This window comes from Habropoda laboriosa, unplaced genomic scaffold (assembly GCF_001263275.1).
Source record: "Habropoda laboriosa isolate 0110345459 unplaced genomic scaffold, ASM126327v1 scaffold72, whole genome shotgun sequence".
Lineage (NCBI taxonomy): Eukaryota > Metazoa > Arthropoda > Insecta > Hymenoptera > Apidae > Habropoda > Habropoda laboriosa.
The window spans coordinates 903408-918791 of NW_017100188.1; the positions used below are offsets into that span (position 1 = coordinate 903408).

The 15384-nt window shown below is 37.9% G+C and overlaps 1 protein-coding gene across 1 annotated transcript in view; it reads left to right on the forward strand.

The window, feature by feature from the left end:
* LOC108579776 (cyclic AMP response element-binding protein A) overlaps nucleotides 1-14115 on the forward strand; it is a 63392-nt gene extending 49277 nt beyond the window's left edge. Inside the window, exons 3-7 of the mRNA XM_017943383.1 lie at nucleotides 5305-5641; nucleotides 8993-9312; nucleotides 10410-10685; nucleotides 13052-13195; nucleotides 13863-14115. Coding sequence (XP_017798872.1) covers nucleotides 5305-5641; nucleotides 8993-9312; nucleotides 10410-10685; nucleotides 13052-13195; nucleotides 13863-14048 — 1263 coding nt within the window. The 3' untranslated portion in view covers nucleotides 14049-14115. The remainder of the gene's footprint in view (nucleotides 1-5304; nucleotides 5642-8992; nucleotides 9313-10409; nucleotides 10686-13051; nucleotides 13196-13862) is intronic.
* The last annotated feature ends 1269 nt before the right edge of the window (nucleotides 14116-15384 follow it).

Here is a 15384-nt window from a genome sequence, read left to right on the forward strand (position 1 = left end):
TTATCTTTTTTTTAATATAAATTAAAATAATTTCTTAAGAAAAATTACTTTTGTCAAATTAGTTTTAGACATAACCTTCGCAATTCATTATGTCCAACAATCTTCTCCCAAAAAATTCAATTTCCAAACAAATGAAATTTCTCGAGAAAAATTATTTTTGTCAAATATTGCTTCTGAATTATCACCCTGTTTCCATCGAAGCAATGTCAAATCGAGAGAAACTAGAGATCTAGCTCAGAGAAAGCTTGCGGAAGCACCCTTATCTTCCAGAGTACCCAGAGGAAAATGATCCGTTACTGGCTGACTTCCGGCGGAAGTGAAACGTGGAAGGTGCTAGATAAATGGCGACGTTGCGACTGAAGCGTAACAGAAAAGCGTATACAGGGTGCTAGAATGAGCGCACAGAATGGAGAAAGATAGAAAGGGAAGAGAGAGAGAGAGAGAGAGAGAGACGACGACACGAGGGGGAAAAGGAAGAGTGGTGTCGCGACCTTGGGTATGAGTTCCGCATTGCTGAAACGCAACAGATCTCGTGGATCCAGTCGCTGAACGTGCCAGTTCGCAGTTGGCAACGCGACCGGTTGCTGTCTAACAACTCCCCTTCCTGAAACTGGAGAAAACGTCGCAAAAGTTTCAGGAGAAAAGGAAAGAGAAGAATTTTAAAGAAGGAATTCTCTGACTTGTTCCGTTTCTTCTTTCTTCGTTTTTTTAACTTGAATAATAGGGTCAACGACCGTGCTCCTATTATTCAGTGCAATAGATTCGAGTAATTCTCGTGTGATGTACGAACCAGTTATTTTTGAGGAAAGAATTCTTTATATCTTCTTTTTTTTTTTTATTCTTCTTTTTATGTTGAATATTATTCTCAAGTTGCTGTAGAATGATTATTAGCTGGTTTCTGGAGGAATGATAAAAGTAATGTGAGTGAAATAATGTTGAATTGCTAAACTGCAGGTTTTTATGCAATTGAGGGTAACGTTGGAAACCCTTGAGATCTGTAAACAACGCCAATTTACAGTGTTTTTCAAATTTGCATTCCTCGGAGCAATTTTCGTGGAAATTTTCAAAAATTACGTTGCCACAGGATTGAAAAATTATTTGTCGTTAGAAATGCAAACCATTCGTTTTAAACGAATGTCCTTTTCTTTTTAATTCTTTCAATTACGTCAGGACACTCATGATAAATTTTCCAAGGAGAATTATCATTTGCTATATTTGTTATAGAAAATCGTGTATGAAAATTGAAAATCTACATTGTGTTACAAATTTGAGGAACTTTTCACCGACACAAAATTAGAGAAACAGGTGAAAAATATTTCATAATTACCATAGAACACTCGGTGACAAATTTTCCAAGAAAATTTTCAAAAATTACGCTGTTACAAGATTGACCAATTATTTATCTTTGGAAATACGAACCATTTTCATAATTTCACTGTTAAAGAACCATTCCCTATTTATCTTTGGCAATCATTTCCGTATTCCTTTACTATTCTATTCAATTTTCTGTTTACCCTTCTATTTTTAATTCAATACTATCTCACAAATTCTACAAAACTATTTATTTTTGGGAATTATTTCTATACTCCTTTCTTATTCTATTCAATTTTCTGTTTACCCTTCTCTTTTTAATTCAACAATATCTCGCAAATATACACAGCAGAACACTCGACGACAAATTTTCTAAGGAAACAGCTATTTACCATATTCGTCCCAGAAAATCGTGAATAAAAATTGTGTCACAACTTCGTGACAACTTTGCTACTTGAAACGTTGAAAAGTACACAATCCCCCCGTTTCGTTTCTCTTTCTTCACTTCAGTCAGTCGAAGAAATTGCTTTTCCCGTTTGGGAAAAGAGTTGAAGAGGAGACAGTGTCGCTGAGGTTCGAGCCGCGGTCCCAGGTTGTTGGTTGCTAATTGTCTAGGGCAGAATAATTGTCTTGCTTCTGGAAATCACCGGCTTTGTTCTCCGTCCGTTAGAGAAACGACCCATAACGAGCGGGGGAAAGAGCGAAACGCGCGACGCGACTGAAATAGCTGATGAAGGTACGGAAGAAGCTTGAATAGAATTACTCCGGAGTCACGATTGTGTTCGAGTGCTCTTTCGTCGAGTAATTTTCTGTCCCTCGAATCGCTTTTTTGAGAGAACCTTTCTATTTTATCTTCGCTGCAGTATTGCTTCACGTAAAATGTGCATAATTTCTGTATTATTATTTCCATTCATTTTTTAGCCGAATTAAATTCGCGTTAAGTTACAATTGAAAATTAGAAAATAGAAAAAATAAAATATTGCTTTGCTGTTAAGTTCTTGTGACATTTGGGAGTATCTGTGCAAAACCTCGAGTCAAATTTAGCGAATTTTAAAAAGAAAAGGTTTAGCCTCGTATTGGAATTACAGGTTGCGTTGAACGCGCGAAATTCAAATTACCATTCAAGTCTGTTCGTCTCTTGGTGTTCGAATATTTGAGAAATAATTTTAGGGGTAAAGAGTTTCCCTCAAATGGTGAATATTTCGAAGGGAAGAACATTTTTCTTCGAGGAAATGCAGCAGGTTGAAAAATGTTGAGATAAGTAGAAACGTTGGAACAAGTGTAGAATGTATTAGGTGTATATTTTCGAAAGGGAATTCGCCAACTGCCTGAGAAATGGAATAAATGTATAGCAAGTGATGGAGATTATTTCCAAGACTGAACTATATATATTTTTTTTTTAAATAAATAAATCCACGAAACAAAGGCCACGAATTAATTTGTACACCTAATAGTTACGTCGAAAATAAATTTTTATCGGTATTCTGTGTGGTTATTTCGATGGTTAGATAGATTACATAAAAATATGCCTTGGTATTTTCGAAACACACCGATTGTAGACTGTTCCCTGTATTTTTAGTTAAATAAAGTTCGTTTTTGCAGTTATTTTCGAGGTACCCGGTATAGGACGTTCACTTTTATAATAGCAACAGTTCATTGTATATCGACTTTCGAATGGAGGCTGAGAATATCTTTCCCCGTTGCAGCCATGTAACGCAATCACGTGTAACGGTATCTGTTCAAAACGTATCTGGACTTTCGCAACCGGCTGGCAAAGTATAATAGAAGTTCACTGTGGTTAGGCAGTCGGGTTATTAAATTTCATGCGAAACCGTTCCTCGCTCTGGACGATTGTTCTGGGATTAAAATTCTAATCCTTCGAATAATATACTCTACGATCACTTCCAGCAGATTATGCAACGATGACATAATGGCGGAGAGTATAGGAATATAAGAAAGTACCGAGAGAAAAATGATCGAGAGATTCGAATTATTTTAATGCTACCGTAGTAATTGTGAGTCAGTTTTTATGTATGAATGGAAGGACCGTGGAAAGTAAAAACTTTCCTGTTGCTTAATCATAGTGCTTCCTGTGAGGGGCCACAATCATCGTTTTGGAATGGAAGAAACTGTCGAAGTAGGAAAATTTTGACCATAAAGTCAAGATTTACATTCATTCAGTGAGAAATTGGAGAACTTATAGTCTAAGATAGAAACAAATTAGAAGGAGGTTTCAAAGTTTTGCAATTGTTTTTGAAAGCTTTTGGAAGGGTTTGCAAAGTTCAGTAATCTTTTTGTTTAATTCTCAAGAAAGGGAATTGTTCTCCAGAAGAATTTTAAATTTCGGCTGTATTTAGCTTGGTTAAATAATTTTTCAAAAATTCTAAAGCTATGCAATTCCATCAGAAAACTTCCAAATCACTTTCCAAAGCTCCATAACTCTGAATAAGAAAATTCCAGCGTCCTCATTGAATTAAACTGTTCCCCAGAAGGCTCTGAACTTTTCACTATGCTTTTCTTGGCCTGAAAATTTCCCAAAAATTCCAGAGCTACGCAATTCCATCAGAAAACTTCCAAATCACTTTCCAAAGCTTCGTAACTCTAAATAAGAAAATTTCACTGCCCTCGTTGAACTAATTACACTACACTTTTCTAGCTTCAGAATTTCTCTAAAAAAATTCCAGTGTCTTCACTAAAGAATCCCAACTACACCTTCCACAACAATTCAAGAACTTCAGTCTCGAACTTCCTCATGAACCTTCCACAAAAAAAAAAAAAAAAAAAAAAAAAACCCAGAAAAAAAAAGGAAACCACAAACCGTCCATTCTAAACCACAAAACACCACAGAATCCCCATTGCAAGTAAAATAAACAGCGATTCTTCCCTTCCGAAGAGCCACAAAGAAGAGAAAAAGGCGAGAGAACCTTGCGCCTTGACCTTGACTCGCAGTTCCGCATTGCTGGATCGGGAAAGGGTCTGCATGGTAGAAGGGCCAGGTTAGGATCGTTGGCCGCTGTTGGAACAAGGGCGAGAGAAGCAAGTGTTGGCACGGCCAGGCAGTTTCGACCTTCAACTTGACCAGCTCGACTCGCGCCCTTCTCCTTGGTCGAGGCAAGCGTGACCGCTTCGGGATACGAGCGCGTACAATTTTAGAAGCGGGGTCCTTGACACCTTCTATCGAGACAACTGGCAGCCATTGACAGCCTCGAACGTTGCTCCCCTGTCCATTGATTTGCCGAGCTCGTCCGCTTGGCTCTCTGCTTGGCCGCCGCGTGTGCCTTGGCAACCATGCCACTGCATCGTAATATCGAGATGAGAGACCTTTCTAACGCTGAGTAGGAGAGATAGTTGTGGTCTGTGTGCGAGGAAATTCACGTTTAACGTGCTGCATGTTGTGGATCTTTTTTCTTTTTGTCGCTTTATGGAAAATAGGGTGAAAGGTGTTTGGGGTTGATTGGTTAAGAGAGAGTGTCTTTTGGACGAGCAGTGACTTTTTAGGGTTGCTCGTTTGTCGATGGTAAATTGAGGGAAATTATGTGGACACGGAGGACAGAATTTTGTGCAGAAGATACTAAGTAGGGGGATTTAATTGTACGTAAGAAATTTAGAATGAATACTGAGTGGAGTGTGCATTGTGGAGGACTTCTGGATGTGCACTGGTTTTTGAGGGTTATTTCTTTCTGAGAAGTGTGGGTAAATTATGAAAGGAATTATGCGAACAGAGAGATCAGAATTTTGTGCAAAAGATACTTGAAGCAAAGTATCTTTCGCACAAAAAGAAGGAAGGATGATATAATTGTACAGAAGAAATTATGAGGAAATATTTGAAACGATTATTAAATGGAACGTCCATTGTGGAGAAAAAATTCAACAGCATTTGCACTTTGAATATGAGTAATTTGTGTGATCTATTGTTAACCGAGGAAAGCTACTTATTGAGACGAACAAATGACCAACAGAGGGAAGATTTTGATAAGGGTGTTTTACTTGCAGGCCCTCGGCCAGGACGTTCTGATGGGGACCAAGGAAGAAGAATGGGGCAATGCGTTGAGCATACGAGACAAATCTTCGATGGGAGTGGTGTTGAGGGATCGTTTGATGACGGATGCCGCCCTCGGAGGTCCACGACCGATCAAGTCCGAGCACAATTACAGTCTGTTGGCGTCGAGTCCTCCACCGAGCCCCGCGACACCCGGTGCCAACCCTCATACACCTAATTCTGGCTCGTCCGCCGACAGGGTTGGCGCCTCCCTCTCCACCACCAGTTCCTCCATCGATTCTACTAACCTGGATCACCATAAATCGTTGGATATTCGGAGCAGAATCGACGGTGAGAGCATATGAACATTTTTATTACACCTAGAATGCATCGGTGGCATAAATCCTTCGTTTTAGGTGTTATCGAATATTAACCCTCGCAACCCTAGGCAACCTTTGACGACGCTAAGTGAAATTTCACTTGCGTGTTTCTTCGAAACGAATTTCTATTTTTATTGAAGAAAATTTTAAACGTTTGATTTAGTGAATAATTGTATAATGTAGTGGAGACTTTGATAATTACCTTGTCCAGAATTTTTTTAGATTTTTCGAAAGCTTAAAACCGTAAAGAAATTGGACTTGGACACAAACAATCCAGGTTGCCTACGGAGGGTTAATATTGCAAAGTATTAAAATATACAGTGAGAATTATTTTGCAGTTTTAACGATAAATTCACTGTGTTACGATTTAGATGTCTTCACTTGTAGGAATGGTAATTCGACGATTTGAATAATAGGTATAGTAATTTAATATGTAGATTCACTGATGATTATTTTGACGTACGAGGTTTGGTCAAATAGTTCTCTGAATTTTTATTTATTTCAAGAAATGTTTATTTATTCATCGATATTGATGTGATCCCCTTCAAAGTAATCCTCATCGGATATAACACATTTGTGCCAGCGTTGTTTTCAATCTTTGAAACATGTTTGCAGTGCATTTTTTGGGATAACTTTCAGCTAGTTGAGCGATTTTGCCTTTACCTTATCTATAGTTGCAAAGCTGTGTCCTTTCATTGTTCTCTTCATATTTGGAAACAAGAAGAAATCGTAAGAGGCAATGTCCGGCGAAAAGAGTGGCTGAGGCATCGCTATCGTGTTGTTTTTTCGCAAAAATTCTCGGACAAGTAGCGAAGCGTGAGCCGGTGCGTTGTCGTGGCGCAATTTCCACGAGTTGTTTTTCCACAATTCTGGTCGTTTTTTCGGATTGCTTCACGCAAACGGCGTCAAACCTCTAGGAAACACTCCTTATTGACCTCATGACCTGGTGGTAAGAATTCGTAGTGGACCAGGCCGTTACAATCGAAGAAAACAGTAAGGAGAACCTTGACATTCGACCGAACTTGGCGCGCTTTTTTGGCCTTGGTCCTTTAAGAATCTTTGTTTCAATGTTATAACCGTAAACCCATGTTCGTCACCTCGATTTTTTCTTGTTTCCAAATATGAAGAGAACAATGAAAGGACACCGGTTTGCGATTATAGATAGGTAAGTTGAAGGCAAAATCGCTGAACGAGCTGAAAGTTATTCCAAAAAGTGCATTGAAAAAATGTTTTGAAGATTGAAAACAACGCTGGCACAAATGTGTTATATCGGATGAGGATTACTTTGAAGGGGATCACATCACGAATAAATAAATATTTCTTGAAGTAAATAAAAATTCCCTAAACATTCTGATCAAACCTCGTACAGCATCTTTCAAAAGTTTAGAAATACATACTTCACATATGTTAATGATAACTGAAACTGAACTTTTTTCAAAGTTTACAAAGCAAAGAATTTTTTTTTGGAACTTCATAAAAAGGTTGCAATTATAAAGGAAACGTTTTCAAATTAATATCGACTAATTGAAACAGTGGTTTGATTGAATTTTTCGATTAGTCGATATCGACAATAACATGAACTCATCTACGAATCCAGCGATGTTTCCAAGTCTATAAACAGATTCTGCTGATTTTCGTGATATAACCACCAGTGGACTTAGGTAACATCACCGATCGCCAACGTCAATCAGCCAATTTTGCCGATGAAATTCTCCATTAATAAGCTCGTTATCCAAAGTAGGTACCGCTTAATTAGAGAACTAACTAACTTCAAAGGACCTCTAAGATCCTAATCACGTCGTTAATAGATCCACAATAGGAAAGTGACATTATCACTATCTATGGTGAACAGTAAGAACCCTACTACCAAAGCACATAACTATATCTAAGCAAATTTAGAGGACCTTCGTGTGATTTGGTGTGATTGTAAGCAAATTCAAAAGGATTTTAGTATTACCATAAGCAAGTTGAAAAAGTTTCTACGTGTGATCATTAGCAAATTGAAAGGATCTTCCTGCTATTCTCAGCAGAGATTCTCGTTATTCTTAGCGAACTCATAGAATCTTAACACCATTCACAAGCTGAACATCGTCATTCGCAAATTGAATGAAACTTAATATCGTGATTAATAAATCTGAAGAATTCCAAAGCCACGATCCAATCACTATTACTCACTGACGCATCCAGCCGCCACAGTATACCTCATTCTCATTTTTCCTACACTCAACTTTGAGGAACGTCTGTCGCTAATGCACGAGACACCACTTCATCCTCTTGAAAGGTAGCACGATATAACGTTACAGAAAAAGAGACATAAGATCGATACGATAATACAACTGACTTAGAGGTGAAATCCACGCGGTTGGTACACATTTGCAGAATCATCAGCGCCTTTTAATTCGATTTGCGCGACCTGTGCACATCGTCGATCCATTAACAGCTCAAGACGATACCGTTCCTGTCGCACGATGCTATATCAGAAGCATATAATGACTGGATCTGATTACTGTCACTATCTGTTTGCTCGTGATGCCATTGTACGCATTCAAGCACGTAATTTCGCTGCTCTCGTCGACGACCATTTTATTGCGATATGGATTGCTCCTCTTCTTTCTTTGATTTTACGTGAAACCGTTCTCTCGTCGAAAATTCTGGTAATTTTAATTTTGATCATTTCGAAAGTTTCTTCGTTTAACATTGCGAATTTAATTGTAGGGTTTTTTTTTAACGTAAGTGTTCTTTTCGCAATTCTTTTGATGATTCGTTTATTTATTATTGCAATTTTTGTCCCGCATTTCCAGAATTTTACGTTTTGTACTTCACACACTGTGCAATTTCATTTTCCATCGTGGATGAAATAAATTAAAGGATGTAAGAAGTTGCACTAGTTTTATTGATGCTGATCGAATTTTCGTTATCTATATATGCTAACAAATAATTTTCATACAAAATATAATTTCTATATTGTAAAATTGTTTTTTCAATTTTTTAAATTTGAAGAGAACATTTGAGATACACACACTACCGGCCAAAAGTTTGGTATCACTGAGCATTGCAATTTACACAAAAATTTCCAGAAAAAAGTCGAGCGACTTTGAGAATTTTTTATCGTTCGAATCAATTGATAAATGTAGAATTGAGATAAACTTCAAATCTATAAGCAGATTTAATATTGATGAAAAGTGAGATTCCAAACTTTTGGCCGGTAGTGTAGGTTGGTTTTTTTGGATTTTTAGATTTGTGACTTTTATTTATTGAAATGCGATGATTTTTGGATTTGTGACTTTTATTTATCGAGATGCGACGATTTTTGGATTTTTAGATATGGAGGAGGAGTGTTTCCCAGCGATCTCGATGAACACCGCGTCAGGCCGCGACGAATTGTCCTCGTCGTCGTCGACGTCGTCTACCTCAACAATTATCCTAAAGAGAAGCAACAACTTAGTACCTGAAGACGTGGGGTGCGCCGAGATCAAAGGGGAACCGCTCAGCGCGCCGAATAGTCCATCGGAATCCTGTCATACGACGATAGTCGACGACAAGAACACGATAACCATGGTGTTTCCACAGACTTTTCATTTCTCGAAGAGCCACATGGCGCAGGACAGCGACAGCGAGGAGGATGACGAGGAATATTATCAGGTAATTTATTATCTTTCTTTGAAGTACACTTGGAGACACGTTTGACTTTGAGAAAAATGCAATTATCAGTTAGAAATGTAAAACATTTTGTTCGACTTGAAAAAATGCAATTAGAAATTAAGAATGCTAAACATTTTGTTCGATTTGAAGAAATACAATTGTATAATAATTTATTTGAAAGTAATGTTCAGCGATTGAATTATTAGGAAAATTTGACGATTGCATATTTAATTTTATGTGCGTACCTTTGGTGTCCTTTTTAATGTACAAGAATGACGAAGAGTGGATTCAGTTTGATCTTTTTCGCAGTTTCAGTTAGAACTGAACAAGTGTAACAAGTGTTCAAACGATCTAGCAACTTTTAGGTCGAATACCTATGATTCATGACTATTCACGCGTGTGACGTGCGAACACTTGTTCCAACAGATAACATATAATTATTGTTATAGCTAAAAAATGTTTTCCAATGTTAGACACGTGTACCTGTTGCAACACCTTAAGTTCTCAAAAATGTTATGTTCTTCAAACAGACATGTGTATTTACAAAAACAAAAAAAAAAAATGATATTCTTAAAACACACGAAGGAAGGAAATTATTTATAAAACCTAATAAGATAAATTTCCATACTTCTTTTTCTGTAAAAATGATATTTTAAGAAGATAAGCTTCGTTTAATGAGGCAAAAAGCAACTCTCAAATCTTCTCATTCTTCGTTGTTCTTTCTTCCACTTTTTCTCTGGAAAATAATGCTTTAAAGAGATGAAACTTTTGTGCAATAAAGTAGTGAAGGCGGAGGAACATTTACAACGCTCAAATTTTCGAATTCTGAAAAAATGTTTTCCCCCGCATTGCAAACTACAAATGAAAATTTTCGAATCTCAAATCTTCTGATTCTCTTTTGTCCCTTTTTTCATTTTTTCTCTGGAAAATAATGAAAACACTTCAAACGCTCAAATTTTCAGATTCTCCAAAAATGTTTTCCCTCGCAAAACAGACTACAGATGAAAATTTCCAAATCTTCTAATTCTCTTTTGCCCTTTTTTTCATCTTTTCTCTAGAAAATAATGCTTTAAAGAGGTGAAACTTTCGTGTAACAGGGTATGGAGGTGGAGGAGTATAACGAGGAGGCAGGCGACGAGAAGCAGGCGGATCTGCGCGCGTCCAGGCAGGGCTTGCCGCCGACGCCGCCGAGCAGCGCGAGCTCCGACAGCGAGGGCACCGCTTCCGCTTCCTGCTCGCCGGAACGCCGAGATTCCCAGAGCTCCGCGCACGCACAGAATCTCAGGGGCTTGTTGGCGCCCAGGCTGTACGTCACGAACGCCACGCACACCACCAGACAACCGATCCACACACCCTTGATTTCCTGTCAACCGGTAAGCAAAACTAGAATTCTGCTAATTAACACGAATTCTCGAACTTGTCATTCTTACCTTAACAATCGTGTTTCGATACCAGACTTATTTGCCGTTAACGTAACGCGCATCCATTGCAAGATTTTTGGGGAAAATGCAAAAGCTCATTTGTCTTCTTATTACAGAAAATTACACTGGTCTACGAAATTTTACTTTCCCCTTTTGTCACATGAGGTTTTACATGTGATTTCAACCCTTTGCGGTCTTCGAATGTGTTGTGTCTGTCTCCTCGAACGGTTGGAGATCTAGCGGTGTTCGCTCGATGGAACCTTTTCTCAATCTCTCGCTCGATTCCCGAATTTTTCTGGAGTCCTCAGTGACTCCCCCGCCAGGTGCCAGAAGGCACGCTGATTGGTTTTTCACGTACGCACAAATTACCAATCAACGTGCCCCTTGAGTGTCACCCACCCTTCCATTGCGCCCTTAGCGCGCTTTTCCTTGGAAGGAGTGTGCGTGGAATCTTCGCTGTCCTTCGGTGACGCGTCGGAAATTCCCGCCAGGTCAACCCTCGGCCGAGAGTGCCGTTATACGCGCGTGTGGATTGACCCTTCGGTAATACCTGGTTTATGACACGTCTTCGATTATCGAGGACGCGGAAAAGTCGAAATTCTAAAGGCATTGTTCTGTAAGAAATTACTTATTTTTTCGCGGAACTACGAAGCGTCTTCGTTCTCAAAAATAACCTTCTCGTGGGTGCGCGCCATAAACCCGGTCAACGAAGACCCCATGCGTTCCGTACCTGCGCGACGAAACAGTTGATTTCCTGGAATGTTTTGCTCGAGAAACGTGCCATTTGAGTGTCCAGCAGTGATCAGTCAGCATATTAGCACTCGATTTGCTCTGGTATCGCTTTTCCATACACGAAATCTCCTGATGAAATTTTGAGGGCACCTAAATTTTCGTATAATAAAATTATTATTTGCCCTGTACCGTGTATAGTAAAATTCTTTACTATTAAGTTTTCATTCTTCTGAATACCATATGTATTTATACTATTATTATAAAATTTCTGTGAATTTAGTTTTTATTAAGTAACACAAAGCATTATTATACAAAAATTATAGGTGATGGAAAAAATCTGAGATTCGTATTCTGCACCGAAAAATACATAAGAATCTGTGTAAATATTCTTTGTGGCAAAAATCGTGTTGACCAGTGTTATAGGGAATTTTGAAGAGCGTGTTGTTACTGATTCGAATAATTTGTTCAAGAATTATCTGTGCATATAAATCTTGTTTAAACACGTGTCCATTGTATTGGGTTGGACAGAAAGTTCGTGCTGATTTTTGATAGATAGTGTTTGAATACGTTAGAACAAATAAAACAAATTGAAAACATACGAAGTTGGCGTATATTCTGAAAGATAATTTTTTCACGTCTCATTTGGAAGTCAATTACTAAAGTTTCTTGTCGAAGTTATAGTATTTTGAAGATGGAGGGAAATAGAGCAGATTTCCCACGAATTTAATGATTTTTTTTCACTAACAAGAGAAAAATACCACCAAAACAGCAAACAAAGCATCTAATGTTTAGGGAGAAGGTGGGTTTATCAGGAAAATTTGATCACAAATGATCTGTAAAATTTAGAAATTAAATTATCGATCTTAAAAGAAATAAAAGAAATTCTTTTGACAAAATGGAATTTGCAAATTGCCGAAAAGTGGCGAAAAGTTATAGGCCAAAACGATACATATTTTGTAGAGCAAAGAATTATTGCTTTAAAGCATGGACTTTACTTATTTACTTAAAAATTGGCACGAATTTTCTGCTCAATCCAATAAGACTGTTATGAAACGATAAATGATAAATTTTTTGAGGGGAAAATATAATTTTCTATTTGACAGAAAAATTATGCGATTAAAGATTAGAATAATTTTTGGAAAGAATATAAACCAATCGTTTTGACTATTCACAGAAATGAATTATTTTGTGAATTAACGTTGAAATTTAATATTGAAAAATAAAATTTCCTCTGTACCAATTATGGAAAATTTCAAAAAGTATGTTACTAAAGATTAGAATAATTTCTGGAAAGAATTTAAATCAGTCGTTTTAACAATGTAGATAAATTTATTATTTTATGAATTAACATGTTCAGTATCCTCGAATCAAAATTTATTCCTAAGCTCACTATACAAATTTTTCTCTGTAGTTAATTGAAATGAAATAAATGAAATTATTATAAATGGTATTTTATTTTTATTTTTTAATTTATTAGAAAGAGATTACATTTTGACTTCAATAGAGACTATTATGTACGACGAAGTTGGAGTGTGAATAGAGAGTGGTTGACCGAATTGTGACGTTGTACGAAATTGATTTTGCAGAAAGGGTCGACGGGAGTGTTAACGCTGACGGAAGAAGAGAAGAGGACACTGATCGCGGAGGGTTACCCCGTGCCCACCAAACTACCGTTGACGAAACAGGAGGAGAAATCCCTGAAGAAGGTTCGCAGGAAAATTAAAAACAAGGTGAGCTTAAAAATATGAAAAATATCGAGGGTGCAATTTGAAAAATTGTAGAAATTCTAATATTCACACTGAACGGAGAGCTTTCACTGTAAATAATATTGAGAGTGAAATTGAAAAAAATTGTAAGAATTCAAGTATTTACATCGAACTGATAACAAATTTTTAATACGATTCTCAACATAACATCGAACAGTAAAAATTTAATTTCCTTCAATTTAATTCGAACGTTTAATTTATCCAAATTTTTACGTTCGATTTTGTAACTTTTAACGTACGAAAATTTTGTGAATGCAAACGCATGTGTCGCCAAGAGTGTCGCTCGTTTTCACTGTGACAACGACTACATATACCGATGACGAAAGCGAACTTTTACCGCTGTTCATTTTTTTCACCGTTCCGTATGCTCCACTTATGATTCATCGTCTAAAAAAGGAGTCACACAAGGATAATTCTCGAAACGACCACGACGAAGATTCATCTCTCTACCGAACATTTTATCCTATAAACTTTCCACCAAGTCCCGATCATCTTTCACAGAACTAAAAAAGAGTCCCAAATCTTCTCGTCATCGTCACAATCTCTCATCATCGTCATCGAACAACCGAACACATCGAATACCTACCAAACAAAATCATCCGAAGCATGATTCAATTGCTCCGTGTTCCAGATATCAGCACAAGAGTCTCGACGGAAGAAAAAAGAGTACATGGACGGCCTTGAGAGACGTGTGACCATGTTAACAAACGAAAACTCCTCCTACAGGGACAGGTTAACCGCCCTGGAAGACACGAATCGCGAGCTCTTAAAGGAACTTCAACGTCTTCAAGCTCTTCTTCAGCTGCAAAACTCCTAGATCTTAACGTTCCCCGAGAAAATAAACGAAACAAGAAAGAAACGTACGACGTTTTGATACATTTAACGAACCGAAGGCTTCATTACCAAGAGAGACGTTCAGATTCAGACAGTCTGATCAATTGCGTCAGAGTGATCCGAAGGCTTGGTGGACGATTTCGTTGAAGACTGGAGGCCAATTTGGAGGCCTCTTCGATTATAATCGATCATCAGTCGAATCACAAGTGTTCTTGAATACCATGTAGTTTCCATTCAAACTATTCGAGAATCTACGAATTACTCTCGACTGAAATTTGGGAGAAAGACGATTGTGTTTTTCTTTCTTCTTTCTTCTTATTTTCTTCTTTTCTTCTCGTTGTCAATGAGAGACGAGTCGAGTAGAATTGTCGTGTGAAGTCGGCGTTATTGTGGGACAGGCTTATATTCCAGGGAACAGTGCAATTCCTTTACATTCCTGTAAAGTCTTCCTCGCGTGGCGGATCGAGTGCGTTCATCCGCGACAAAGATTTTTCCTAACGAGTCCTTGGATCGTGTTGTCTTCCTAGTTCTACAGATTGGACAGGAAGTGGGGGGGAACGGGGTGCAATGAAGCCGGGAGTGCCTTGATTCCGCTGTGTTTCGATGCTTCTTCCTTCGCGAATTTTTACCATTGCAAGAATCAGCTTATCGTCGTTCTTTTTCGTAGGCATTGTGTTTATCGATTATCGTATCGCGAACTGTGAACGTACCGAAGAGAAGAAAACAAACGCTGTTCGCGTTCAAATATTTAGGATTAGGTTGAACACTTGTATATTTGCAACAGTTGAATTGCGATTCTAGCAAATTTTTACGCGTCTCGCCCTCGAGACTGGAGCCGAGGCGAGAATTAACGATGATAATATAAAAATTCTAGTTTAATTGGTAGGTATTTTTTATTTCTAAAACGCGCGCGATTTCGTGACGATGTTTGATATTAACGGATCGAACGGAGATCGAAGCAGCTCGCGATGTCGAGTCGTGTCCAAAAATCAAGTTAGTTTCTTCTTTACTTTCTTTCTTTCTTTCACTTCACGTGTTGTGCGAAGAGAAAAAAGAAAACTTACCACGATGTTCGATAAAGCGGAGTAAGTTAATTTAACGGAACCGTTTCAGAGAGGAGGGGTGTCTTCGATTATAAGCTTAGCGAGAAATTTAACGATAGACGAGCGTTGTTCACACCAATTAACGAAAGTATTTAAGAGAATAAGTGCATTTTTGTTCAGTCGAGTGTATTGAGAGATATTTATATTCGCCGGAAGCGACGACGTCTCTTCGATTTTCGTCCAACAGAACGGAGAAAAAAAAAGAAAAATTGTGTT